Below are 27525 nucleotides of genomic sequence, written 5' to 3' on the forward strand. Positions count from 1 at the left end.
AGGAAGGGTAAAGAGAAGGTAGATTGCGAACTTCTATTCACTTTGCCCCTTTCTTATAGTATTATGAGAATCAGTGAAACCAGAAGGTGGGAAATTCAAAACCACTAAAAGTTCCAATTCTAAGGATTTTAATAAGCCAAACGTTTGGGAAGGGACAAAAACCTTCAAGCTTCAGTGCATGAGTAGACACTAACAGTTGGCAGGGTCATAGGAAAGTTTTTCTGTCATTGAACCATCTTCTGGAGCATCTGGTACTGACAACTATGGGAGGTTGATACAGGAGGATGATGTAATTCAAAGGACAATTATTAGCAGAGACTAGACTTTCTCCACTATGCAGTAAAAATATTTAAATTGCAGTTAATAGTCATAAGAACAGCCATACAGGGTCAGCCCGGTGGTCCATCTAACCCAGTATCCTGTCTTCTGACCGTAGCCAATGCCAGGTGCTTCAGAGGGAATGAACAGAACAGGGCAATTCTCAAATGATCCATTCCCTGCCATCCTGCCCCAGCTTTCTGGCAGTTGGTGGTTTAGAGACACCCGGAGCATGGGGTTCCATTCCTAACCATCTTGGCTTAATAGCCATTGATTGTCCTATCCTCCATGACCTTATTTGATTTTTGAACTTAGCCACTGAGAATTTTGTTTGTTTTTCATTCTGTACTCTGACTTGTGATTTCCTGGAGGAGTAAAAGCCAACTGTTTGTTTCTGCCCAGTTGGGCTTTTAAGGCTGTGGGAAGATCTAATGTCTCAAAAATGTTAGGTACATCTTGCTTCTATAGTGCATTTGTACACCTGTAAATAATAGGAAGGAAGCTTACGTATGACTATTAATTATATTTATATATCCGGCTCAGGACATGCAGATGGGGTAGGAGTTATTTCATGTTTAAAGAAAATGTGTGTAAGCTTGCATATTGTAGCTCTTGGATTCATTGATTTGCATGCTTTCCTGGCCAAACAGACTGAAAGAGAGAGAAGGAGGAAAATAAAGAAAACTCCTTATAGTTATCTGAGAATGATGAGTTCCCCAAGAGTCTCATCCTATGAGGTCCTGAGCACCCTTCACTCATTGATGTCAGCAAGAATTGAGGGCACTTGGAACCCACCACACGGGATGAGACCCTTAATTCAAGTATACAAAGACAAACTGAAAGTTGTTCTGTTGTCACTAGAATTACAGTATCTAGGTCGCTGGGCTCATAAGACTGTTTTAAATTGCTCATGGCATTCCAGTGGCATGTAATTATGTTCAAAGGGAAAACGCTTGAGCATTGCATTTAGAAAAAAAGTCTGGAGAATTTGGGGGAGGTTCTAAGACTAAAATTAAGATCAAGTTTCCTGGAAGAGATTTTTTTTCTAAGGGCTTGTCTATGCTGGCACTTCAGAGCGCTGCAAGTTTCAGAGTTGTCAAGGGCAAGTGTAGATAGTGCACCAGCACTGGGAACCATGCCCCTCATCGAGGTGGGTTCTTTTTTTTTTTTTAAGAGCACTGGGAGAGCTCTCTAAAACAGTGCCACAACAGCGCTTTAACGTTGCCAATGAAGACGTGCCCTAAGGCACACAAGCTTTTAGACTCCCAACTCCCATTGAAAGTAACTTCAGTGGGAGTTGGATGCAGCTGCCATTTCTGCTTTTGCCAGTCTCCCCTCTCTGCTTTAGCTTCACGTTCCTGTAGAGCTCTCTTCCACCTTACCTCCACCCTCCTCTCCACCAGTAATGCTAATCTTGACACACAAGCCCAATGGTACACGTCTTTCACAGTTATCTCTGTGCTTTATGCCACATTCTCCTTGTACATGAGGGGTTCTCCCTGTGTCAGTCAGTAAGGACACCTAGCCTCTTCTTCAAATCCTTCCTCAGGGCCCACTTCTTTCTTGAAGCCTACAAGAGATCAGTTAATAGAATGAGTGGCTTTCAGGTATGCTTGATGTGTATTTATTTAAAAAAACAAAATAAGATATGTAATGTGTGTATGCATATATCCGATTATATAAAATATGTGTTGTCTTTTTTCTTTTTTTTTAATTCCCCCTTGCCTTGTATGTTGCTGGTCTTGGGGATGGATCACACACACCCACTAGTTGGTGTGCTTTTCATCATACTTACCACGTTGCTTGTGTAGCGCCCCCTCTCCACCCGGTTACCTTCTTTAATGCCAATCTGCGTACAGGTTTTGATGGACAGGTCTGGGTTCTTCTGGATCCCGCCACCCACTCAGCAGGGTGTATCTTCTTTATTTTTTCCTATGAATTTATTTGGTGGTGCCTCCACCCCCCTCGTTCCTTCCTGGCAGGGTCACCAGGGCAGCTTGGGAGGAAAATTCTAACCACAGGGTAATCCCCACTTACTTGCCAGATAGTTGGAGACTTCCAAGAAATAACACAAACACATACAATATATTCAACGCAATAATTATATTAAACAGGAGACACACATAACCGGGTAAAACACTATATTTAGTTCATCGGTGCCCACGCTGTTAATACCTGTGACTTTCCCCAGTCACGTGACTTGATGTAGCAAATGTAAGATTAGTGTCCCGTTGGTACGCGTACTTTGTTGGAGCCCTTGATGACTTATGACCACAAAATTCTTCTCTGCAGTGGTTTAGCAGTGTGGCTGACTGGGTTCAGTAAAGCCCAAAGCACTCACAAGTGGGAGAAGGTGGTAAATCCTTCCACAGGTTTAATATGCAGCAGGTTATAAAATCACAAAACCCTTACTCCCTGGCTTGGGGACACAGTTCAGGGAGTTGGGGGGGGTCCCCACAACAAATTCCCTGACTGACTAAAAGGTGGTGCACTCTCAAACTCCATGAATGATCCTCAGGTTCAGAGATGACTCTGGACTCCTCAGTCACAGCAGAGGGGCTGATCTCTGCTGGCAGGGATTCTCTTCAGGCAGGAATCAGGTTGCTTTGGTCCCAGGATTTCCCCTCACCACAAAGGGGTGCAGGGCTCAAGGTGCAGATTACACAACTGTACTAAAATCCAAATTGTAATCTACTAGCCCAGCATACATACGTGTGTGTGTGTGTGTGTATATATATATATATATATATATATATACACACACATACATACACAGAGAGAGAGAGCAGGCAGCAGCCCTGAACTAGCTGCCAGAGCAGAGCTGACTATGTGGTGACTGGTCTCACCTAGGGAGCTAGAGGGCAAAATCAGCCTGGCCGGGGAAGTTTCCCAGCAAAACTCTACGAACTAGGAATCATCAGGATAGAAGAAAAAGCCCAGCTGAGGAAATCTTGCTTTCAGGTCCCTAGAGGCCAGTTCTCAGGGGGAACCCTGCATGCAGGCTTGGGACTTATCAGCTCCCCACACAGCAAGTCCTGCACTTGCCCCGGCTGGCTCCAGACTGACTCGAAAATGGCTTCTCCCCTTTCCTGAACTCACTGGGAGGGGCATCTCACGCCCTATTGGTTGCCAGGCAGACTCTGAGTTTGCCTTGGCTCCCCCTCCCTACCAGGACAGTGTGCCTCTCCCTGAGCTGCCAGCAGACACAGCCCCAGGAATTTGGGTAATCTCCTTGTGGGTTACACTTGTATGTTGTATTACACTCCTAACTCCCTTTCTCCTTTTGTCTGTTTTAGATGGTAAGGTTTCCAGGGCATGGAGTGTCTCTTACTTTGCATTTGTGCATTGGCTAGCACAGTGGGGCCCTGATCCTAACTGAGGCCTTCAGGCATTTCTATAGTGCACATAAAAATGATTGTATATTCCTGTAACAATCTGAAAGTGAAAATGTACCACAGGTCCACTTCACATCCCAAAATTACAGCAGACCTGCCCCAAAATTTCACATGGGATCAGGAGTTTCTGTCAGAACGTGGTTTTTGAAGGAAGTTCAGTTATGTACGTCACAAGGAGTCTGAGTTTCAGAAAAAATGTGGACACTTAGGGCCTCTTTCTGCAAACAAGTATGCACAGGTGTAATCTTACTTGCGTGAGTGCTCCTACTGAAGTCAGTAGGAAAGCTAATAGACTATTCAGGGGTAACATAATTTTGGTGGTCATCAGCTTCCTCTGATGGTTATGTGAGTCTCCCAAGTAACAACAGGGGAGAGAAAAAAATAAGATAAATGTGATTCTATAACCCACAAAAATGATCAGGGGGACTTTGTCTCCTCTCTCTGTGGTCCTGACCTAGCACACACTTCTGCACATGCTTAATTAGAAATCCCTAAGCCTTTCAGCAAGTTACTTACAAGTCCCCAGTCATGGTGGTGGTATCTGAGCAACTATCTGAAACTGTTTAACTTTTTTTTTTAAACTGTTGAGATTTCAAGTCGATGGTTTCCTTTAAGAATGGATGGTTTAAAAAACACTCTGCTTTCCTCTAATAGAGTGCATAATGTTGTCCGTGTTTCAACAGAATGCAAAGGGTTAGTGCTTACATAGAGCCTTGAAGACTTAGTTATCTCTCTAACGGAACAAATGGAAAGTAATTTTAATCAAAAAGACTTTGAATGTTCCCACAGACAGGTATGTAATGATCAATTGGTGTTAGTCCGTATGGTAAGCATTAATGTTTAAGTATCTGTAAGTAATATAAGATACTGGTTTTGGCTTAACCTTAAACTGTTTAATAGTGTTAGTGGGGTGAACTGATGCACCCGGAGTTTTGATTTTGGGTGGCAAGTAATTGAATTCTAACTTTCAACATCCAATCAATACATGCATAATCCAATTAGTTTTAAACCAGAATGGTTTATTTTCTTCTTTCTAGAAACACTTGCTCAGTTACTCCTTCACAGAACCTGGTTTCTTCCCTAGTGGTGTTGTTTCTTTGCGATGTTTCATTTTGCTGTTTCTGCAATGGCAAGAGGAAGGAATTCTTAAATTAGTTATTTACGATCCAGTGCCCACTAAATTTACTGGAAAAATGAAAAGTTATTCTGGATCATGCAGATTATAACACTTCGTTGCATCCATGGGTGAAATCCTGCCTGTTGAAGTCAGCAGGAGTTTTTGCATTGACTTCAACAGGGTAGGATTTCACCCCATGTGCCTAGAATTTCTGATTAATTCCCAAGCTTCTTGAATAACTTAGATCCCATGTAATGGCAAATGAGAAACTGAGAGGGTGGGGATTAAAGAGTGAGATTTTTTTAAAAAACCAGTGAACCTTTGATCTGTTTTCAGAGTAAGAGAATGCATTAGTGTGCAAGATAAAAACAGCTCTGGGATCAATAGTATGAAACCAGACTTGGAAGTCACTGCTTTATTCACTAGTGTTTGCCTCATTCTTTGCAGTTTAGAGGGTTAAATCATACAGTGTCCAATAGGATCAAGGGGATTCCAGAACACTTAGATAGGGTTCCCAGATGTCCGGTTTTCAACCAGAAAGTCAGGTTGAAAAGGGAACCTGGCAGAATCTGGTCCGATATACTAACTGGACACTAAAAGTCCAGTTACTGCAGGGCTGTGGGGCAGGGGAGTGGCAGCCTGTTGCCCAGCCCTGAAGTGGTGGCTCCTGTGGCATACATGCACAAGCTCAGGCCGCAAGCAGCTCCTTTGAGGAGTGTGGGGGTCCATGGTGAGCAGGGTGAGGGACTCCCAGTGTGTTACCGTGGTTCTAAACATCCAAAGCTCTTGGTAACGATTACTCTTGGTAAGGCAGTGGCAGGAAATAAATCAGTGGAGACAGGCCGTCTGATAGGTGGTTGGCATGAACAGTCCACCACAAGAGTGCTTTCACTTAAAGCTCCACTTTATTTAGTCTCAAGCGCTTAGACACGTCCGCAACAGGTTAGTAAAATGCCCCCAAAATCAATAATTACCAAAGTCTGGAGCAGTCTTCGAGTGGTACAACAACAGCTGTCCAATTGGCCTGTCACTCAGTTGCCACTCAGGACCCTACGATATGTCCACGAAGTGTTTCTGAAGAGTCCAACTACCCCATACTTTCTCTCCTTATTTATTCGGGGTTGTGTAACAATAACCTGTCAATCAAAAAAAGAACTTGTTAAGCAAGCAATTTCAAAGGTTAAGCAAGAAGCTTTTCTTAAACCATCAATTAGATGTGGTGTGTGTTTTGGTTTTGTTAGAGCCCACATGGTTTGAGGGCCCTCACAAACACATCCCACAGGGCAGATATGGATAAGCTTCCTGTTTTTCTAAAACACATACCTCAGCAATTTCAGATCTTATCAGGAAGGACAGAGGGTCAAATGGCCCCTGCCCCCAGCTGCTTGCTTAGTTATGCTAAGGCCGTTGCAGTGGCTTACTGATTTAGCTGCTTTTGGCAATAAGTATGATAATGCATATCCCAGTTATTGGTAGTGGTCCTGCATGTAGCTCATCCACCAAGATCTTCCCGTAAAAGCAGGCATGGAATGTTCCCCAGGAGGGAAGGAACGTGAGCTGTCCCGCCAGCTGGTTCTTCCCCCAGCCACTCTCTCAGGCAGTTCCAGGGCAGAGAGGGCTCGAGCATGTGGGGAAGGGGGCTGCTGGGCAGACAGCGCCGAGGGAAGCGGGGGCTGCTGGGCAAGAGGGCCGTGCCCAAGCTCACCAGTGGGGCTGCCTGGCTGCTCCTGTGCAGCCGCAGCACTCTTCTGAGCTGCACTGCCAGGTGCCAACTCCAGCTCCAGCATGCCAAGTCCCTTGGGGCTGTTCAGGCTGGAGTTGAGGGGAGAAAGCAGTGAGGGAGGCAGGAGAGGAGTGAGCAGGGCCTTGGGGAAGAAGTGGGGCAGGGCCTTGAGGGAAGGGATAGGTTGGGGGTCTAATTTTCAGACATTAGAAAGTTGGCCACCCTACACATAGATATCTATAAATAGGATACACAGGAAAAAACAAAACCGTTTTAATGGAAATTCTAATTGTGTTGTCAAGAATAACTATATTTGTCCTTCACCACGACTGCAACTTAATTATTACATGGGGCTGCTTGTTCTGTAGGGTAGAGATTGTAAGCCCTATGCAGACTAATGGCATAGAAGATTGAATAAATGGTGAACTGTTTCTAGTTGTCCTCTCCTTAGCCAAATGTCCTATTCGTATGCTAGGTAACCCCATTATTTTGTATAAAATGAAGTCTGAAAAATTGTGTTTGAAAAGATGTCTGCCAGAGTACGAACAGTAGCACCATAGATTGCTTTGGACTGAACATATTCTTTAGAACTTACTCATGCACAAGTTGGTTAGTTCAAGGTCAGTTCTTAGTTTCCTTTTTTCCCCCCTTAACTAAAATGTTACTAAATATTAGATGGCAGATTACAGGGCAGTGTCTGTCTGCTTGTTTTGTGTCTATGCAAGGAGTCCCACTGATTTTTCCCCCACAAGTAAAATTTAGTCTGTAGTTATCAAGTCCAAAAACTTTTCAGAAATAGAAGACTAAAGGCGTAGGCCTTGATTCTCTGTTCCTCCACTCCCAAGCTGGATGTGGACAAGCAAAGTGATTTTAAGACACCTTTTTGCCTTTGGTATTCTCAGGTCTTCAGGGCTGCTGCTCTAGCTTTTATGCTTGGATTGCCCATGGATCCCTATAGCCAGAGTAGAGAGGGCTCTTCAACCACTCCCTTTCTCCCAGCGCGTCCATATACCAGGGGATGTGAGGGAGATGGTATAGCTCTGCTCCGCCTCCTTTTATTATAAAGCAGGAATTTCTTCTTTGCTAGGAAAATTCCTGGTGAGCCCTTCAACTCTCTCTAGTCAGCCCCCTTGGCTGCTGGAGTGACATTAAGGGGCTGCCATGAAGCGGAGAACCAGGCCGATAATGTGTAGCCTGGTCTTCAGCACTATGTTTTTCTAGGCTCTATAGCTGGTACCTTAAATGTAGTGAAGTGTTTTTCTCTAGAAATGTCTCCTTCCCCTTTATCTTGGGATGGGTTGATAAATTACAGGCCAGATTGTTACTAGCCCTGAGGACGTGGCTAGGCTGGGCAGGGAGGTTTATGGCAATGTACACCAAACCCCTTAGGCAAGGGCCAGTTTCAATAGCAGTCCCTGTATCCACGCTATAAGAGTCTCTGTTGTACTCTGACTCATACTTGGCCACCCTTGGTAACATCTAATACTTTAAAAATATATATTTTTATTATTTCAACCATATAAAACAGCAACAGAGATTAAAAGTCTCACACAGAAAAAGCATAATGGTTTTTGAAAAACAATGTTCTTTATTTAAAACCTATTAAGCTGGGGAGCAGTATGTGTATTTTATATGCTCCAAGACAGGAGGACTGTGATACTTTTTAAGCGGCAGCTGTAAATAGGAAATGCAAAGCTCATGCATTCAAAGGAAGGTGGCTGTGTTACATGGTCTTCCCCTGCTACTGCCCATTCCCATTTTCTGTGTGAATCAAGTGCTTGTGTCATGTAAAGACTGGTGATGCCCCCAAGCAGATTTTGCTGCACAGTTGCTTCCCAATGGTGAGAGAACTCTCCCCTTTACTAGGTGTATGTGAGGAGTGTGGGGCCATACATTTAAGGAGATGTGCATTTTGACCAGAATTGTAATAATGGATGTGGTAGTCCAGGTAGCTTCCCAGGGACCAGCAAAATTGCTTTAATTCCCTTTCCCCCACATATGCCTCACTGTCAAATGCAGATTCATGTGAACCTCAGTTGAGATTTTTAACTCTGACCATGTGATACTTATTTATCTTTCCATGACTAGCTAACATTTTTTTTATTCTATTCAGCTAGAGGATGAAATTTCAACTTTACGGCAAGTGTTAGCAGCCAAAGAAAAGCACCTGGCAGAAATAAAACAAAAGCTTGGTATCAACCTGATGAATGAGCTGAAACAGAACTTTAGCAAAAGCTGGCACGACATGCAGACGACTTCTGCGTGAGTACAAAACCTGTACAAATTCATTCCTCTCCACTAAGTAGCATATTATTGTACTTCGTATTTTGGGGCCTCGTACAGTGCTATCTGCTGAAAAATGTGGCCAAACTTGAGCAAGCTGCAGGAATTGACATGGCAGGTTCTTCAAAGCACTTAAGTGGTTCAAAAAAATCCTATGATGACGACGACAAAAATCCTACAGTACCCCACCAAATGCTGCCCATATCACACGAACCCCAGATTAGTGGGAGAATATTTTTGATCTGATGGCATTATATTTGTTTTCCTACTTAGCTTTTTTCTGTGTACCAAAACAGCAGCAGCAACAAGAAACATACTTCTGCTTGAATTAAAAAAATTACTTCCAGTGCTCACAGAACTATTATGTATGACTCCATATGGGCATTTTCTACAGTTTTTCATAGTTTACTTCAGTAACTGAAATCGGGCAATAGCCATAGGAGAAACAGTGCTGTGTCTAGTGGTTAGAACAGAGGGACTTAACTTCATGATTTCTGAGTTTATTTAGAGCTTTGCTATTGGCTTGAAGTTTGAGCTTAGTTAAATCACTTTGTGTGTCGGCTTTTGTTTACCTGTGTGTAATATAGATATCAAGAATACTTACCTAGTTTCCAAGAATGTGGAGAAGCTCAATTTAGGTGAGATCCATGAATTAAAGGTACTGTAGAAATGCAGGGTATTGGTATACCACTTGCAATGTATAAATGATGGTAATTGAAATTCAAGTGTTAACAAACCAGCTCAGTAAAAGTCTGTCTGTAAATCTTTTAAAAAGCAAACCAATAATACTGTAGAACCCTCATGGTCTAGCTCGTTGTTGTCTGCCAAAAGGGTGTGTTTGAAAAAAGGGGTTGCTTGTTTTTAGGGTGGGGATTTTTTTTTGTTTGTGCTGCCGGGTAAAACTAACGTAGGCCTTGCATGGGGAAAGGAGTTACTGATGCATGTAAAGAAAACAGTGATAAGACCTAACCTGAGTCCGCCACAAAATGTGGAGACCTAGGGCAGGAGCAGCACTCTGACTGAATAACTTTTTATGTATGTGAGGTAAAAGCTGACTGGGAGAAATGGAATTTCAACAAAACAAGAGACAGACAAAACAAGCAGCTCTAAAACTGCGAGAAGGCCTACAGTCATTATTGAGGTGCAGGTCTCAGCTCCATAGTTAAGGTTGAGTTTTTCACTTTGAGTGGGAATTCAACATCAATATTTATGAACACATTGTATCTTCCCTAAAATTACAGCACTTGAGTACTGAATGAATAATAAATAAAAAGGAAAATCTAGTGTAGATGTCCCCAAACTGTTGGGTGCGCCCCGGTAGGGGGGCACAGAGGAACGATCCGGGGGTCATGGCCAGGGCCTGGGCCAGCTCTCACGGGGAGTGGGACAGGAGCACCACCCAGCTCGGCTGCTGGCTCCTGCCCTGGCTGCCAGCCCCTTTCCCCAGGGCCCTGGCCAAAGCTCTGATCTCATCCCTGTCCCGAGCTCCAGCTGGGGCCCCAGCCTTTACCCCTTTACCCCCTCTGGACCCGGCTCTGGGAGTGGTGGGGGGGGGCGGAGACAGGGCTAAAGGGGGGGGTAGGAGGTAAAAAGTTTGGGGACCACTGATCTAGTGTAACTGTAGTGTGGGGTGGAAGTTCTCTGTCAAAGCTGTTTTGTGATAGAAAATTGTTGTTTTGGCAAAATTATTTTTTAAAAAAGCAAAAACAAAAATTGTGTTTTCCATGTAAAGGTTTGGCTTTGTGTGCGTTTTTAATAAATGCAAACACTCCAAAACATGGAAGATGTAGTTCAGCCAGGCCTAATGAAAGAATGGGGACATGAGGCACCAGAACTAAAACTTCAGTGAGGCAGCCTGGCAGAATTTCTAAATCAAACTTGTCAGTTTTAAGCTTCTATAGACGGGGCACATAAGCAGGATGATTTGCATGAGACCTGATCATCAGGACAGTCATTACAATTAAAAATTAAGAGCGGTAAGGAAGAGTTTCCAAAGCACAAAGGGCAGTTTAGGCACCTATCTCCCACTGAAAGTTAACTGTAGATGAGTAATAAATTCCCATTTGTGCCTCCCCGTAAAGCGTCCAGATCTGCAAAGTGCTAAACAGCCTGGACTTCTGTTGGTTTCAGTGGGAATTCACATTGAAGGATCTCTCCCGGCAAAAATTTGGTGGTAGAAGATGACCGTAGGTTGAATAAATATTCTAATAACAATTAGGATGACCAGATGTCCCGATTTTTGGGTGTTTTTCTTATATAGGCTCTTATTACCTCCCACCCCCACTCTTGTCCCGATTTTTCACACTTGCTGTCTGGTCCAGGGCTGCCCAGAGGATTCAGGGGGCCTGGGGCAAAGCAATTTCAGGGACCCTTTAATTAAGTGCCTTTTTAATTTTTACTCACCCAGCAGCACTCCAGGTCTTCGGCGGCATTTCGGCGGTGGGTCCTTCACTTGCTCCGGGTCTGTTTGGCGGCTCTGAAGGACCTGCCGCCGAAGACCTGGAGCACCGCCGGGTGAGTGAAAGTGCCGCAGCGGGTGGCGCCTTTTTTGTGATCGCTTCCCCTGTTCGCTCAACCTGGCTACGCCATTGGCCCTTCCATAAAAAAAAGTTGGAATACTATATACTCGTGTGGGGGCCCCTGTGGAGCCCAGGGCCTGGGGCAAATTACCCCACTTTCTCTCCCCCCCCCCTCCCCCGGGGCAGCCCTGGTTTGGTCACCCTAATAACATTATTAATTCAGTGTGGTAGCATGGAGTCAGTGCCTTACCCACAAAGTTTCCTTGTTTATATTTGCCTTCATCCTTATTAAATCAGGAGCCAATTAAAGAACAAAGGCCAAAATATTTGGGTGCCCAAATTTAGGCTTGTAAATCCATACTTAGATATCTTAATTAAAATACCCTGATGTTCAAGCCGAGATTAATGGGATTTGTAGACGCTCAGCATTTCCAGAAATAAGGCTCCTTTTTTAATGTTGGGAGATTTTCAAAAGCGTGAAGAAAAATGCACCCAACCCATCATTGATTTTTAGGAAAGAGCCTAAATGGGCTCCTAGAAATGGGGGGTACCCAAAAATTAGTGGTAACTTGAGCACCTAACTATTTGTGCCTTTTGAAAATCTGCTTGTTGCCTAACTGTAGATATAGGCCCTAACTTTAGGCATCTAGATTTGAAAACATTTTAGATGTTCACCAGCTTCGTTGAAGTGTTACTGATAGTGCCAGAAATGTCACCTTCAAAGGATTCCGTCCAGCAGAAAATGTCCATGGCTTTTCTTCCATACTGTGGAAGACCATAAATATGGGCTACATGGACTAATGTTTCCTATGGATTCAAGCTGCCTGCAAGGTCGCCACATAGCTCTGGGACAGTAGCACACACACAGCTAAATTCTGCCCTCTGTGCACACAGGCAACTCCCATTAATTCCAGTGGGATGCTATATTTACAACAATAGCTCTGGCATTTTGCAGCGAAGTAGCTTTCAAAACGAAAACCCGGAAGGCTATTCAAATCTTTCAGCCGTGAATGCAAAATACCTTCTGTTTGAACTAACTTATTTACTTTTTCCCTTTTTGGGCACCACACTTCAGGAAAGGTGGACAAATTGGAGAAAGCCCAGAGGAGAGCAACAAAAATGAATTCAAGGTCTAGATCTATGAGGAAAGATTGAAAAACTTGGGTTTATTTAGTTTGGAGAAGGAAGACTGAAGGGGGATATGAGAAGTCTTCAAGTATGTGTAAGGTTGTTACAAAGAGGAAGGTGATGATAAAGGCTATGTTTTAGTCATGGGTATTTTTAGTAAAAGTCATGGATAGGTCACAGGCCGTAAACAAAAATTCACTGTCCGTGACTCTTACTAAAAATACTCTCCCTGACTAAAACTTGGGCAGGGCGCCACAGGTGCTGGGCAATGTTCCCTCTAATTTTTAACAGGCTGTGTGCACAAAAAATTTCTTCTGTGCTGCTGGTGAAGTGTGTAAAACAAACAAACAAAAAAAACAAATAAACAAAAGAAAAACCACACACACACAAAAAAGCCGCCACCGAAGCTGGAGCACGCATGGTGTTTCGCCATGTGCGTGGGGTTTAATATCAGTGTGCGCGCGCACAGCTTAGAGGGAACAGTGGTGCTGGGGGAGGTTGCCTGGGACCTCCACTGGTACTGGTGGCGGGGAGTGGCTGGGCCACACCACTGGTACTGGGGGAGGGAGAGTTGGCGGGGCTTCTTACGCAGCTCCGTGTCCCTGCAGCTCCGAGGCAGGGGCCAGGGCAGGGGCTCCACTGCTCCTGCCACAAGCGCTGGCTGCCGCAGCTTCATTGGCCCAGAACCACAGCCAATGGGAGCTGTAGGGGCGGGACCTGCGGGCGCGGGCAGCGTGTGGTGCGGACACCCTTCCACTGCCTAGGAGCTGCAGAGGTGCCATGCCAGGTGGGAGCCAGGGAGTCCCCCACCCTGAGGTAAGCACCCCAACCCCCTAGCCCTGAGCCCCTCTTACACACCCAAACTGCTGCTGCTGGCCCAGGGGCAGCTCCCCTGAGCTGGCACCAGCCACTACGGAGGTCACAGAAAGTCACGGAATCAGTGACCTCCGTGACCAACTACTTGCAGCCTTAGTGATGATTTGTTCTCCTTGGAGTCTGGTGGCACCTTAAAGACTAATAGATTTATTTGGGCATGTCATAAATATAAAGGGAAGGGTAACCTCCTTTCTGTATACAGAACTATAAAATCCCTCCTGGCCAGAGGCAAAACCCTTTCACCTGTAAAGGGTTAAGAAGCTAGGATAACCTCGCTGGTACCTGACCAAAATGACCAATGAGGAGACAAGTTGCTTTCAAAGCTGGAGGGGGGGGGGAAACAAAGGGTCTGTGTTTGTCTGTGTGATGCTTTTGCCGGGACCAGAGCAGGAATGCAGGTCAGAACTCCTGTAAAGTTAGTAAGCAATCTAGTTAGATTTGCATTAGATTCTGTTTTGTTTGAATGGCTGATGAAATAAGTTGTGCTGAATGGGATGTATATTCCTGTTTTTATGTCTTTTTGTAACTTAAGGTTTTGTCTAGAGGGATTCTCTGTGTTTTGAATCTGACTACTCTTTAAGGTATTTCCCTTCCTGATTTTACAGAAGTTTCTTTTATTTTAATTAAAATTCTCTTTTAAGAACCTGATTGCTTTTTCATTGCCCTTAAGATCCAAGGGTTTGGGTCTGTGTTCACCTATGCAAATTGGTGAGGATTTTTATCAAGCCTTCCCCAGGAAAGAGGGTGTAGTGCTTGGGGGGATATTTTGAAGGGGGGGAGGGAGGGGGAGAAGTCTCCAAGTGGGCTCTTTCCCTGTTCTTTGTTTAACACGCTTGGTGGTGGCAGCATAAGGTCCAAGGACAAAAAGGTAAAAGTTTGTACCTTGGGGAAGTTTTAACCTAAGCTGGTAAGAATAAGCTTAGGGGGTCTTTCATGCCGGTCCCCACATCTGTACTCTAGAGTTCAGAGTTCCTTCCCCCACTCTGATGCATCTGAAGTGTGTTTTTACCCACGAAAGCTTACGCCCTAATAAATGTTAGTCTTTAAGGTGCCACCGGACCCTTGTTCTTTTCGGGGATACAGACTAACACGGCTACCCCCTGATACTTTGTTCTCCGTATCCACTGAGGACAAGACAAGAAACAATGGGCTTAAATTGCAGCAAGATTTAGGTTAGACATTAGGAAAAACTTCCTCACTGTAAACACTGGTTAAGCACTGAAACAAATCACCTAGGGAGGTTGTGAAATGTGTCACTGGAAGTTTTAAAACAACCGGTTAGACTGGGGTGGTCTGTCAGGGATGGTCTAGATCAGTGTTTCTCAAATGCAGCCACTGTGGCTGCATGTGGATTTTTTGTGTGGCCACGACAGCCTCCAAAGCATAGGTGGATATTGGGCGAAGGGGCAAAGCAGTGCCCCTCCCTGCAGCACCTCGCTGTTGCTCCTTAATAGCTGTTACTAAGGATAGAAAGCTGCGCCACACAGGTGTTTCTGCTGGTACTACCAGCAGAGATTGGCGCCCTGCATTGGGCAGCTTCCTCGGGGGCTCTGGGCAGTGCTTCTGGAGACGTGGGGCTGGTGTGAGTGGTGCCAGAGGCAGCTCTTGTCTGTGAAGGTAGCTGCGGCCTTTGGTCACTTCGGTGCTCCTTTGGGCAGTTCCCCCGCTCCCATCCGGCCAGAGCACAGGGAACCTGGGATTCTGCAGGCAGCCAGTGAGTTCCCAACTCACCTTTCCTGGGGCTGTGTCTCGCTGACTGGCTGCAGAAGGCAGGGACAGACGGACAGAGGTCAGCATTTCCCCCTCCTGGGGCCACACTCGCTGTTTATAGTTGCTGTTTAGAGTTGCAAGCAGTTGAGTGGCCTCCGCATGCTGCAGGGTTTGGCAGCTCCCGGGCAGAGTGAGGGACTCCTGCTCCATTTCATGTGCTGAGCACAAGAATAGGAGCAAATTCCGGGTAGAACTGTTGTACAGACATCCACATTTTACTAAAAAAGCAAAAGAAACAATAACAAAAAAGACAATGTGCAAAGCACCTTATTGGTGTTTCTATGATGTTGAGGTCCAGTAAAGAATAGAGATGACTGTACATAGGGTTTTGGGGTTTTTTTGCAGACTCCATAATAAAAAATAATGTAAATAAATTACAGTGATTTGGATGTGTTTATGTGCACAATTATTTTTCTCCTAAAGTTAGTTAAGTATTTTTGGAAAAATTGTCAGCAAGAGTTGGTGGCTGCACTCTGAGTCCATCAAAAATTTTGTTGCGAGAAACTCTGGTCTAGATAATCCTTAGTCCTGCCTCAGTGCAGGGGTCTGGACCAGGAAGGTCCCTTCCAGTTTCTATGATTTCTGTCATGACTAGAATTATTTCAAATCTGTTCATAATCAATTTTCTTGTTCATTCTTTTCCTCTGTTATTCTACAATGGGTTGATTTTAGCATAACCTACATGTCTGGGGAGGTGAGCTTTATTTTCACAGGCCTTTTTGCCTATATAAAACATCTGATGAAGTGAGCTGTAGCTCACGAAAGCTTATGCTCAAATAAATTTGTTAGTCTCTAAAGTGCCACAAGTACTCCTTTTCTTCCTAAAGAATAGTTAATCAACTTCATTCATTTCATATCTGTGGTGGTGAGGAGGCATTCAGATAGAAAGATGATTTTCCTGAGCTCAGGTTTGCAGTGAATAGAGATTGCCAGGAATTTGGTTAGCTTAGAGCAGTATGTGCGATTATTTTTTTGTTTAAGTATAAATAATTGCACTTTTTAATGAAGCAGGACAATGTTGGTGGGTTTTAAAGGCAAAGCTAACAATTTTGGATTAAGGTATAATTTTTTTTATTTAGAATGTTCCACTGATAATTTTTAAAATTATTTTCCTAATTAGTATTTTGCTACCCAGGAAAGGGGCTTATGTAATCTGAATTCTTGCTTGGTTATAGGTATTTGCTTTGCATTTGGGTGGGTGAACTTCTTTTGCTTTCATGTTTTGAAATGAATTTTTTGCAGTTCCCAGTATACGATACTAAGCAATAAGAAACACACACTGATCATTTCCATATTGTAACATAAGTCATGCAATGAAACAGTCTGACCTGTACCCCATCGTGGTGGAGCGAGTGTAACATCTGAAGTAGGGGATTGCTCGTTGGAGCTATGCCATCAGCGATGAAGGCTTGTCCGAAATATCGCCTTGGGCATTATGCAAGGTGGATAGATCCAACATGAACCCTGAAAATGCACATGCCGCGAAGATGCAGGACAGAACTGCACCTAGCTACCCAAGTGAAGGAAATTGCTGAGAAAGACTCAACAGCTCGGATTGCATAGCATGAAGGCATTACTGTTAGACCAAGAAAAGGGTCACATTACTGTGCCTCCGTCTCATCGCAGTGGGAAGAGGTGGGGTGTGTGTGTGTGTGTGTGTGTATATATATATATATATTTTTTTTTTGGGGTGGTGGGGGAGAACAATAATTTGCTCTTGCTTTTGATTATGAATAACTTAGCACTCAGCACCAGGGTTAAAGCCCCTGCTTTATTCTCAGCTGTAGATGCCTTGCCAGTGCCCATGTCTTCTCGTTTACTTATTGCACATCTTAAACGTTGGCACAGTTACCTCACTGTCATAGTAGTCTGTGTGTTGATAGAGGAATCTGTTGATTCAGTTGAAGATCATTTTTACGATCAATTGGAACATCTAGTATGCACAGTCCCTCCACATGACAATCTTGTGATCCTGGGTGACCTAAACATACATACTGGCCCCCTGTGAATGGGTTTTGAACAGGTCATTGGTCATTATGGTTCAGGCACACTCAATGGTAACTCTTGCCACTTGCTCACAATCTGCGCCTCCTAGAATCTTTCCCTTCTTGAGTCATGGTTCAAGTGGCGACGCATATGCCAGATGTCATGGATCTCTCATGATGGCATCACTCAGAAGGAGCTGGACCACATCAACACATGGGACAGACGTCTCTTCGCCTCCTGTAGAGTATATCGTGGTGCGGAATGTGCTGAGGACACAATCACCACCTAGTGGTTGCCAATATGGTGTTTGACGCTCTGATGAGCAGGTAAACCCTCGGAGGAGGAGGAGGAGGAGGATGAAGAGGAGGTTTGACATTGACACGCTAAGTGCCAGGTTTAGTCAACAGGTTTTATGTTGACGTTAGCAATAGATTCTCAGCACTAGCCAACTTGCCGGACGACATGGAGGTTGCCTGGTCACTGTTCTCTTCTATTTCCTACCAATCTGCTGAGCAGACTGTTGGCTGTAGGCATTCAACATGTTGACCATGGCTATCAGAGGAGGTCTTCCAGATAATTAAATTGAAGGCCACAGCTTGCCATAGTGATAAGCGCGCTCGTAACCAGCTGAAGTGAAAATTTAGCACCCTGGCACTCTGTGATCGCAAGGCATATTATAATCAAGTGGTGGGCGATGTTGAATTTGGCTCAGCCAGGGGCGACTTGAAGCCAGCATTCCACGCCATTCGCAATATCAGCAGTCAAGAGGTAGTTGCTACAAACAGCATCCTGAACGGCAGCCAAGGCCATCCATACAAATCAATGATGACATCCTCTCATGCTGGGTGGAACATTATCACAGTGCCCTGAACCACCCTCTGGCTGGTGCTTGCTCAGAGCAGACCACTGCGGTTCCAGACCCAGACATTTGTACTGATGCACCAACATTAGATGAAGAGTGCCATCTATAAACTGAAAGATGGACATGAAGCTAGTGCTGATCGCATCCCCTCAGAGCTGCTAAAATGTGCTATTGACCCTATAGCAGAATCGCATCTGGCCATCTTTTATCTGGTATGGAGAACAGGAGCCTTGCCAGCCACCTGAAAGGACGGTATTGTGATCTCACTCTGAGGCAAAGGACCGCACAGCGAATGTAAGAGCTACAGGCTGATCACCTTGCTGTCCGTTCCAGGGAAGGTGTTTACGCATGTTCTGCTGGCACGTTTGGAGCCTCTGCTACATTGGAAGAATTGCCCCCAACAGTCGGGCTTTACGAGGAACAGGTCCATGCCATTTTGGTCCTCCGCCTGTTGTCGGAGATACACCATGAGTTCGGGAAGGCCCTGCACGTAGCATACATTGATCTTAAGGCTACATTTGATTCAGTTGACTGTGTTGTACTATGGAAGGCCTTAAAGGGCATAGGTGTCCCTACCACTCTGCTGGACTTGATCAGAGAGAGGCATAATGGAACCACGGCCCATTTACATCTGGGGAATCGGATGTCAGAACCTTTTAAAATCAGTATCTGGTCTCAGGCAGGGCTGTATCTTGGCCCTGCGCTCTTTTGTCAGGCAATAGATTTCATAATGCAGCATTCAGTCAGGTCCTAGGCATCTCAGACCTTGACTACGCTGATGATATTCTTCTAGTACAGAACCACAACAGGTTTCATGAGGCACTCCAGAAAATGTAGGAGGAGTGGGCTAAGATTGGCCTCCATGTTTTACGGTCAAAGACAAAGCTGCAAAATCTATTCACCCATGACTCCAATCCCTTTGAATAATGAAACTGTCAAAGCAGTCTCCAGCTTTTGCTATTTGGGTTCTATACTCACCAGTTCCTCCAACTCTCACACGGAGGTTCTCCATTGGATTGGCATTGCAACATCTGCCATGGGTTGTTTACAATGAATATGGAATCAACATCATCTCAGCATAACAACCAAGTTCAGGATCTATTCGAGCTGTATCCTCCCTATACTGTTGTATGGCTGCAAAATATGGACACTACGCCACTCAGACGGGGCAAAGTTGGAGGCTTTCCACCCAAAATGCTAACATCATACATTGGGCATAAAGTGGAATGACTTCATCTGTAATGCAGGTGTTTATGGCTGCTCCAGTCTACCGACTACTAGGGCCATTGTCTGCAGATGGCGCCTTACTTTTTCTGACATGTTGCAAGAATGCCACAAGACGTGCCAGCAAACGCCATTCTCTGGGTGGCTTGTAACATCCCAGGATAAAATTCCACCAATCGAGGGATGGAGGTGTCCCAGAGGCAGACCACATGTTATATAGGTTCAAGTCTGTTCCGATGTTGGACTCTGAGGCCATCAAGCCTTCACAGTTGTGCAGAAATGGACCAAATGGTGAACGATCACTACGGCCAACTGTCTGGCTAAGCGTTGAAGAGAGAGAAGAAAAATTATTTCAAGGAATCCCTGTTGAGGTTACAGGGACAAACCATCCCAATGAGTCGAAAGAATAGTAAATATGGCAGGCGACCAGCTTGGCTTAACGGTGAAATCCTAGCGGATCTTAAACATAAAAAAGAAGCTTACAAGAAGTGGAAGGTTGGACATATGACCAGGGAAGAGTATAAAAATATTGCTCGGGCATGTAGGAATGAAATCAGGAGGGCCAAATCGCGCCTGGAGCTGCAGCTAGCGAGAGATGTCAAGAGTAACAAGAAGGGTTTCTTCAGGTATGTTGGCAACAAGAAGAAAGCCAAGGAAAGTGTGGGCCCCTTACTGAATGAGGGAGGCAACCTAGTGACAGAGGATGTGGAAAAAGCTAATGTACTCAATGCTTTTTTTGCCTCTGTTTTCACTAACAAGGTCAGCTCCCAGACTGCTGTGCTGGGCATCACAAAATGGGGAAGAGATGGCCAGCCCTCTGTGGAGATAGAGGTGGTTAGGGACTATTTAGAAAAGCTGGACGTGCACAAGTCCATGGGGCCGGACGAGTTGCATCCGAGAGTGCTGAAGGAATTGGCGGCTGTGATTGCAGAGCCATTGGCTTATCTTTGAAAACTCGTGGCGAACCGGGGAAGTCCCGGATGACTGGAAAAAGGCTAATGTAGTGCCAATCTTTAAAAAAGGGAAGGAGGATCCTGGGAACTACAGGCCAGTCAGCCTCACCTCAGTCCCTGGAAAAATCATGGAGCAGGTCCTCAAAGAATCAATCTTGAAGTACTTGCATGAGAGGAAAGTGATCAGGAACAGCCAGCATGGATTCACCAAGGGAAGGTCATGCCTGACTAATCTAATCGCCTTTTATCATGAGATTACTGGTTCTGTGGATGAAGGGAAAGCAGTGGATGTATTGTTTCTTGACTTTAGCAAAGCTTTTGACACGGTCTCCCACAGTATTCTTGTCAGCAAGTTAAGGAAGTATGGGCTGGATGAATGCACTATAAGGTGGGTAGAAAGCTGGCTAGATTGTCGGGCTCAACGGGTAGTGATCAATGGCTCCATGTCTAGTTGGCAGCCGGTGTCAAGTGGAGTGCCCCGGGGGTCGGTCCTGGGGCCGGTTTTGTTCAATATCTTCATAAATGATCTGGAGGATGGTGTGGATTGCACTCTCAGCAAATTTGCGGACGATACTAAACTGGGAGGAGTAGTAGATACTCTGGAGAGGAGGGATAGGATACAGAAGGACCTAGACAAATTGGAGGATTGGGCCAAAAGAAATCTGATGAAGTTCAATAAGGATAAGTGCAGGGTCCTGCACTTAGGACGGAAGAATCCAATGCACCGCTACAGACTAGGGACCGAATGGCTAGGCAGCAGTTCTGCGGAAAAGGACCTAGGGGTGACAGTGGACGAGAAGCTGGATATGAGTCAGCAGTGTGCCCTTGTTGCCAAGAAGGCCAATGGCATTTTGGGATGTATAAGTAGGGGCATAGCGAGCAGATCGAGGGACGTGATCGTCCCCCTCTATTCGACATTGGTGAGGCCTCATCTGGAGTACTGTGTCCAGTTTTGGGCCCCACACTACAAGAAGGATGTGGATAAATTGGAGAGAGTCCAGCGAAGGGCAACAAAAATGATTAGGGGTCTAGAACACATGACTTACGAGGAGAGGCTGAGGGAGCTGGGATTGTTTAGCCTGCAGAAGAGAAGAATGAGGGGGGATTTGATAGCTGCTTTCAACTACCTGAAAGGGGGTTCCAAAGAGGATGGCTCTAGACTGTTCTCAATGGTAGCAGATGACAGAACGAGGAGTAATGGTCTCAAGTTGCAGTGGGGGAGGTTTAGATTGGATATTAGGAAAAACTTTTTCACTAAGAGGGTGGTGAAACACTGGAATGCGTTGCCTAGGGAGGTGGTGGAATCTCCTTCCTTGGAAGTTTTTAAGGTCAGGCTTGACAAAGCCCTGGCTGGGATGATTTAACTGGGAATTGGTCCTGCTTCGAGCAGGGGGTTGGACTAGATGACCTTCAGGGGTCCCTTCCAACCCTGATATTCTATGGTTCTATGATTCTATGAAAACAGCTCTAAAGAGTTCAGTGCTTGCTGGTGCTGTTTCTTCCATTAAATTTCATATGATGAAAACTACAGATGTCAGGTTAATTTATCCTGCTATGCCTGTGAACACCAATCTCTCTCATGAAGCACTGAATATATCTCAAAAAGATTCCTAGGTCTCTGGTCCACACTTTATCCTCACCGTGGTCATCCAGTCAGAGGTAACTTTGCCTGCAGTTTTGCCCCTCAGTGCCCTTCTGGGACTTTCTGGTAGCAGCAGCAGCAGGACACTCCAGCATCTTGGGTAGCAATAGCATCGGGACTAGTAAATTACCAGGGAATAATTTCTTATACTCAAACTTTTCCTAATGATGATGTGGTGGTAGCTTCTTTCATGTCGCAGTGTAGTCTGATGGCTCCCAAGGAACACCCCAGTTTTACTCCGTCTTATGATGCCTCCAATTGTCACAGAACCTCCTTTTACCTAAACCGCTCATCAAATCAGCTCCTCTTAAATGGACAGTAAGTCAACCCATAGGTCATGTAGCAAAACATGTATGGAGATTCATAGAGAATATTGGTGATTTATTGCATTTTATGAAACTGAAATAAAAAGCAGTAATACTGTTTTAAAAGCCCAAGTCAGTGATTATAAACTAAATTATTAAATAATGAATTATTTAAAATGTCACCGTAGAATCCCAGCTTCATCTTGACTCCTCCCCTTAACCACTAAAAGACAATTTACAGTATGTATTTCTCATTGCAAGTACAGAAAACTACAGAAAATGACTTTTAGAGAAGGGTTTTGAAAGACAAGTTCTTTAGGAAGTGACTGAAAGTTACACGCCTATTCTCTTGCAGATGCCTCATAACCTTTCTTCATGTTTTATTGCTTTTGACTAGAGTTAGTAGTGAAATGGGATCCCGCTCCCTCTCCCTCCCCCTCCCCCTCCCCCCGTGCCCTCCCATGGAAATTTTCAACTTTTTGGCAGAAATTAAAAAACCAAAATATTTTTGCCTGAAAACTGAAACATTTAGATTCATTAATGCAGCTGTGGTGTCTCTTGGGAGTTCTATTTCAGGTACCTCATGCTCCCATTCTTCTCTATAAGCAAGGCTCCCTGACTGGACTTCATCTCCCATGATGCACCATAGTCTGCCATTGTGGCAAGAGAACTTTGATTGCATCATGGGAGATGTTGCCTGGCTGAGGACAACAGACCATAGAGAAGACATGAGTAAACAGAAGTACAATGCCCATGAGGCACCATGGGTGAGCTATCCAAATCAAAATATTTCAGTTTTCAGGCATTTTGGGTGTTTGTGGAAAATTTCAGTTTTTTATATAGAGAGCCAACTTTAAAAAAAAAATTATAGTTAATACCCAGTTTTCTGTCAAAAATGGTTTCAATGGAAAATTTTCCACCAGCCCTACTTTTGAATGAGAAACACAGAGCTGCTTTCACCATTCCTTCTGTTCCTATATTTCCCCCAGTTAGTTGTACCAAAACAATTAGGGGCATAGCTATGAATGTCAATAACTTAAGCTTTGGAAAATATGGCTCTTAGCATGGACAGGATCTGTGGCTTGAATACTGAGCCAGGATGCTATTTAATAGCAAATACTGCTATATAGCATTTCCATATGCGCATCTATATGCCATTCCACTACATTAGACCTCACAAGGAAAAAACAATTTCTCAGGATATTTCACTATTCAGAATGAGGACTGCTCAGTGCAGCTGAGGATGGAAAGCGTAAAGAGTCTTGCTATGATCTACAATGGCTGTCAATGCCAAGGGGCTGTTATAGTAACAACAAAGCACAGAAAAGCTTTGGCCATGTCCCTTTTGGGTTGACACCTCCTGAGATTCAGAAAAACCAGCCACTGGCCAGCTCCAGCCCCAAACAACCTAGGGGAAGGGGAGTTGAAATCATTCTGCAACCCTGTGCCAGGGCACAAGACTGTACCGACAGCCACTCAACAGGCTTGTATAAGTCACAACAGGCTTGTATGGGTTAGACCTACTGCATCTATGTCCATATGAGTTCTGTGGTCTGCCATAATAGTCTCTGCTTCAGCCTTTCTAAAGCTGGCACTGAGACCTCTGACAGCACAGTCCAGGGAAGTCTGCCTACTGTCCCCGCCCAGAAGCCTCTGCCTTCCCCACCCTTCTCCTTAGCTTATCCTCCTGGCTGGTCAGCCTCGCCCTCAGGTGATGCGTCCGTCCAACTTCCTGGCCAGTTCCCAGTGCCAAGAAGCACTGCCGTGGTTTTGGCAGGTGAGGGCTCAGAATTCACACAGCATGGGACCTGGGTACTGGCTGGGCCATGGTGTGCTCCCAGGTGTCAGACATGCAGCTAGTAGTTAAGATCACCATGTGTGTGGCTGCATGTGTGCAGCAAAAAAAAAAAGTGGCATATTGCATCTTTTGACTGGTGACTGGCAAGGTAGTAGAAAAACTGGCCAGATGGCAACTTTAGGATACTTATGAGGGCGACTTTAGAGTTGGTGTTAGGAGCTGCTATCTTGGCTTGACATCACCAGAGGATACCCCTACTCAGGAGTGATCCTCTGAGGGCTGGATCCACCAGTGTAGGGCTGCTTTGTGCTCGTGTAGATCTGCCAGAGTGCCACCCAGGATTGGCCCCCTTGGTTTTGCCTTCCCAGAATTCATGTATTTCTTCTCTCAGCAGGGGCAGGGTTGTCACGTCTTGCGAAAGTGGTGAGAGGTGAAGGGATTACCCCCCTCCAAACCCAGAGTTACCCAAGATGTGCACACATCTCAGCAGATCTACCACAATCAAGGAACTGTGCTCACCACCTTTAGCTAACTGTTGCCATAGCCAACATGGTTCCAATAGGAGACATGGTGCCAAGGCCTCACTCAAATGCTAACTGTCCTTTGAAACCTCAGGGGGTGTTGCATGGTGCAAAGGATGACTTAACTGTCTTTCTGAAGGAACTTATGCCACTTACGTGTGAGTTGGGCAGGGATTAGAGAATCCAACAGACGCCTCTGGCCCTTACCCCCACCTGCAGAGATGGAACAAGGATACCTCCCCAAAATCCTAGTGAGAATCCATGTGGACAAGGTCTCCTCTGCTCACAGGGAACTTCAGGAGAATTCTCAATAATCCCGTGGGTGAGTCAGACCTTACTACTTGTGGGAACCTTTATTTCGTTGTGCAGATTTCCACCTGTTAATGTGAAAACATAAGGGCACGGTATTCTGTGTGCATTTGTAGGATTTAAAATCTGCAATACATGGAGTCCTTATTAATATGACAGTAACTATACAGTAATATGAGATAGAATTCTAATACTCTAGAACAGTCAGCCATAATTTATGGGCAATTGTAGTCCTGCTGTGGAATTTTGAGAATGCAGTGTTCTGAATTCCCACACAGGACTAACAACAAGCAGAAGTAATGATTAGAATGGAAATGTGGGTGTAACTGTAGCACCCTCGTGGCCAAGATGGAGTCTGCTCTGCAGACAGCTCCGGCCAAGAGAGGGCGCGCGCAGGAATGCAGCAGGAAAAATTCCTTCCACCACAGGGGCACCTGTTCCAAAGCCCCCAGAGTGAACAGACTTACCCACAGGGTAAGTACAGTGGATATAACAAAGGGAGATGTTTATTTACAGAGAGATGAGAGGAGAAAAACAACAAGGGGGAGCGGTAGAACAGGGCTGTATCCAAACCAAGGCCCCACAGTCCCAGTGGTAGCACAGTTTGAAAGAGCAGACACTGAGCAATGTCTGCACACAGAGTTCAGGAGTCCTGAGCAAAGTTCAAGTGCAGTGGTGAGTCTTGGGTGCTCCTGGTCGTCTTCGGCGCCAGTGAACTTTCCCCAACAAACCCCTCTGGTGCCGTCTGCTGCTGCTCTCTGCAAAGCCACACAGAGCGACAACCTCCCCACTTAACTAACTAGCAGCTTCCCTCCTTATTCCCAGTGCAGAGTCACAAGCCTCAGTACTCACAGCCCCATGCAGTTCTGAGCAGCAGTGATGCTGGGTCCAGCTCAGCCTGTCCTCCTCGGGCAATTCCTCCCTGGCACAGTGCTCCCCGGGCTCCTGTCCTGGGGTGTCCCTGATCAGCCACCCTGTCCTTCCCAGGCTTCAGGCAGGTTTTCTCTCCTTCACTTTGTCCCGGGCCTCCCGGCTGCAGCCCTTCTCTCCCCGGGCTCCAGAGCCACACCCCAAGTTTCCCTCCTTTCTCTCTCTGCTCCCCCTTCCCAATAGGAAAAAGATTTAAAGGGGCTATGCTCTCTAAACCCCAAGGGGTTACATGGGAATTTTTGCTAGCTATGTGTCACTGCTTTTAGAAGTGTTCTTTAAAATTTGCAAGTAAATGTAGTGCTCTTAAAAGTGATGGAATAATAATATTGGTTCCACCAGCACAAATCCCACTCTAAAGCCCAGTACAGTCATGGGTGTCCTCCTACTGACTTCAGTGAGCTCTGCATCAGGTCCATAATGCAGACAGCTGCTGTTTATACCTTTCTGTAAGCTACTTTCTGCCATCCTTATTCACAACACAACAGTGCCTTACTTAAGAAGTAGTCATGTTGAAATCAGAAGGGACTACTCATGGAGCAAGGCACTATTCAGCGTGAGTGAGGGTGGCAGTATCTGCCCCTATATTTCTATTCCTCTGCAGCTTCACTTCTGTCATGATTTGCCTCCCCCTTTCTGTTCTAGTCAGTCTTGAATAGTATCTGAGAGTTGTGCCAAATATGATGAAGCACAAACGGGGATGAGAATGAGATCACCAAAGGCATTTGAACTTACTTGTTACTTCAGGTCAAAATCAATCGCAAGCATAAACTCACTCTAACCCCTTTTAAAATGATGTTCACAGTATGGAGTATAGATCCTGGATCAGATTCTGCTCTGTTACTCCTGTTCAATCCTGTTGAAGTCTGCAAGGTTGCACAGGTCCGACAGCAGATCACGTCCTTTTGTGACTTTTGTACAAAGAAATCTTAATCACAGCACTCGACTTTTTTTGTACATTACCCACATTCTCTTTCTGGTGTGTCTCACTGCAAGTCTGACTAGATATAAGTTGTGCCTTGATGGCCAACTGCGTCTTCCAATTGTTTTCCCAAAACATTTCACAGTTTTAAATATGACAGGACAGTGGACAGTATTACATATAACAGTCAGTATTAATGTCTCAGTGGACCCTTCTTGATCCTGTAGATTCTCTCCCCACCCTCCCTCCTGCTCTGAGTGGAGATCCAGACAGATGTAATAGGTGAAATCTTGGTCATTTAAGTCAATGGCAAAACTGTTTTGACTTCAGTGAGGCTGGAATTTCATTCAGTGACTTCAGTGTAGTCATGGAGCCGAGGCAGGAGACCCAAGAGGCAGCGCAGAGTGCTGTATGCACAGTACTAGCCTTCGGCAGATCTCCCAGGATCTGCAGGTTTTGTGGGCAGAGCCCTCTGCCCATTTTACAGGGGACAAGGGAAAGGAACTGTACCAAGAGAACATCACAGGGTGTCTGTACTGTTCGCTTTAATGTAACTTGCTCAGAGTTGTAAGGCCATGGCGGTACGCACTTCGTCTGGGCAAGCCAGCCAAGGAATTACCCAGGGTTCTGGGAAGTCTTGTATAGACCACACTGAAGCACGCGCTGCTGCAGCTTCACTGATCCACCACCTAAGCCAGGAAGACAAAGCAAGCTTGGAGATGTGTGCCTGAGCTTCAGTCACACTCGGTGGTTGCTGTATGCACACCTCATACATAAGTCTCCAGACCCTCTGGCCTGCTCTTTAGATTTCTCCATGGGTGAGGGCAAACTGGGGCATAATTCCTTGGAATTATTTGAGGTGGTATTCTCCCTTCAGAGTGCCCATGTAATTTCCATTTGTCTTAATATATTTGGAGAGAGGCTACATTGTTAACAAAAATCCTGTC

The 27525-nt window shown here is 45.2% G+C and overlaps 1 protein-coding gene across 1 annotated transcript in view; it reads left to right on the plus strand.

Annotated features, from left to right (window-relative positions):
- TPD52L1 (TPD52 like 1) overlaps window positions 1–27525 on the plus strand; it is an 84999-nt gene that overhangs the window by 26916 nt on the left and 30558 nt on the right. Inside the window, exon 3 of the mRNA XM_077811729.1 lies at window positions 8667–8815. Within this exon, the coding sequence (XP_077667855.1) occupies window positions 8667–8815 (149 nt within the window). The remainder of the gene's footprint in view (window positions 1–8666; window positions 8816–27525) is intronic.

This window comes from Eretmochelys imbricata, chromosome 3, assembly GCF_965152235.1.
Source record: "Eretmochelys imbricata isolate rEreImb1 chromosome 3, rEreImb1.hap1, whole genome shotgun sequence".
NCBI lineage: Eukaryota > Metazoa > Chordata > Testudines > Cheloniidae > Eretmochelys > Eretmochelys imbricata.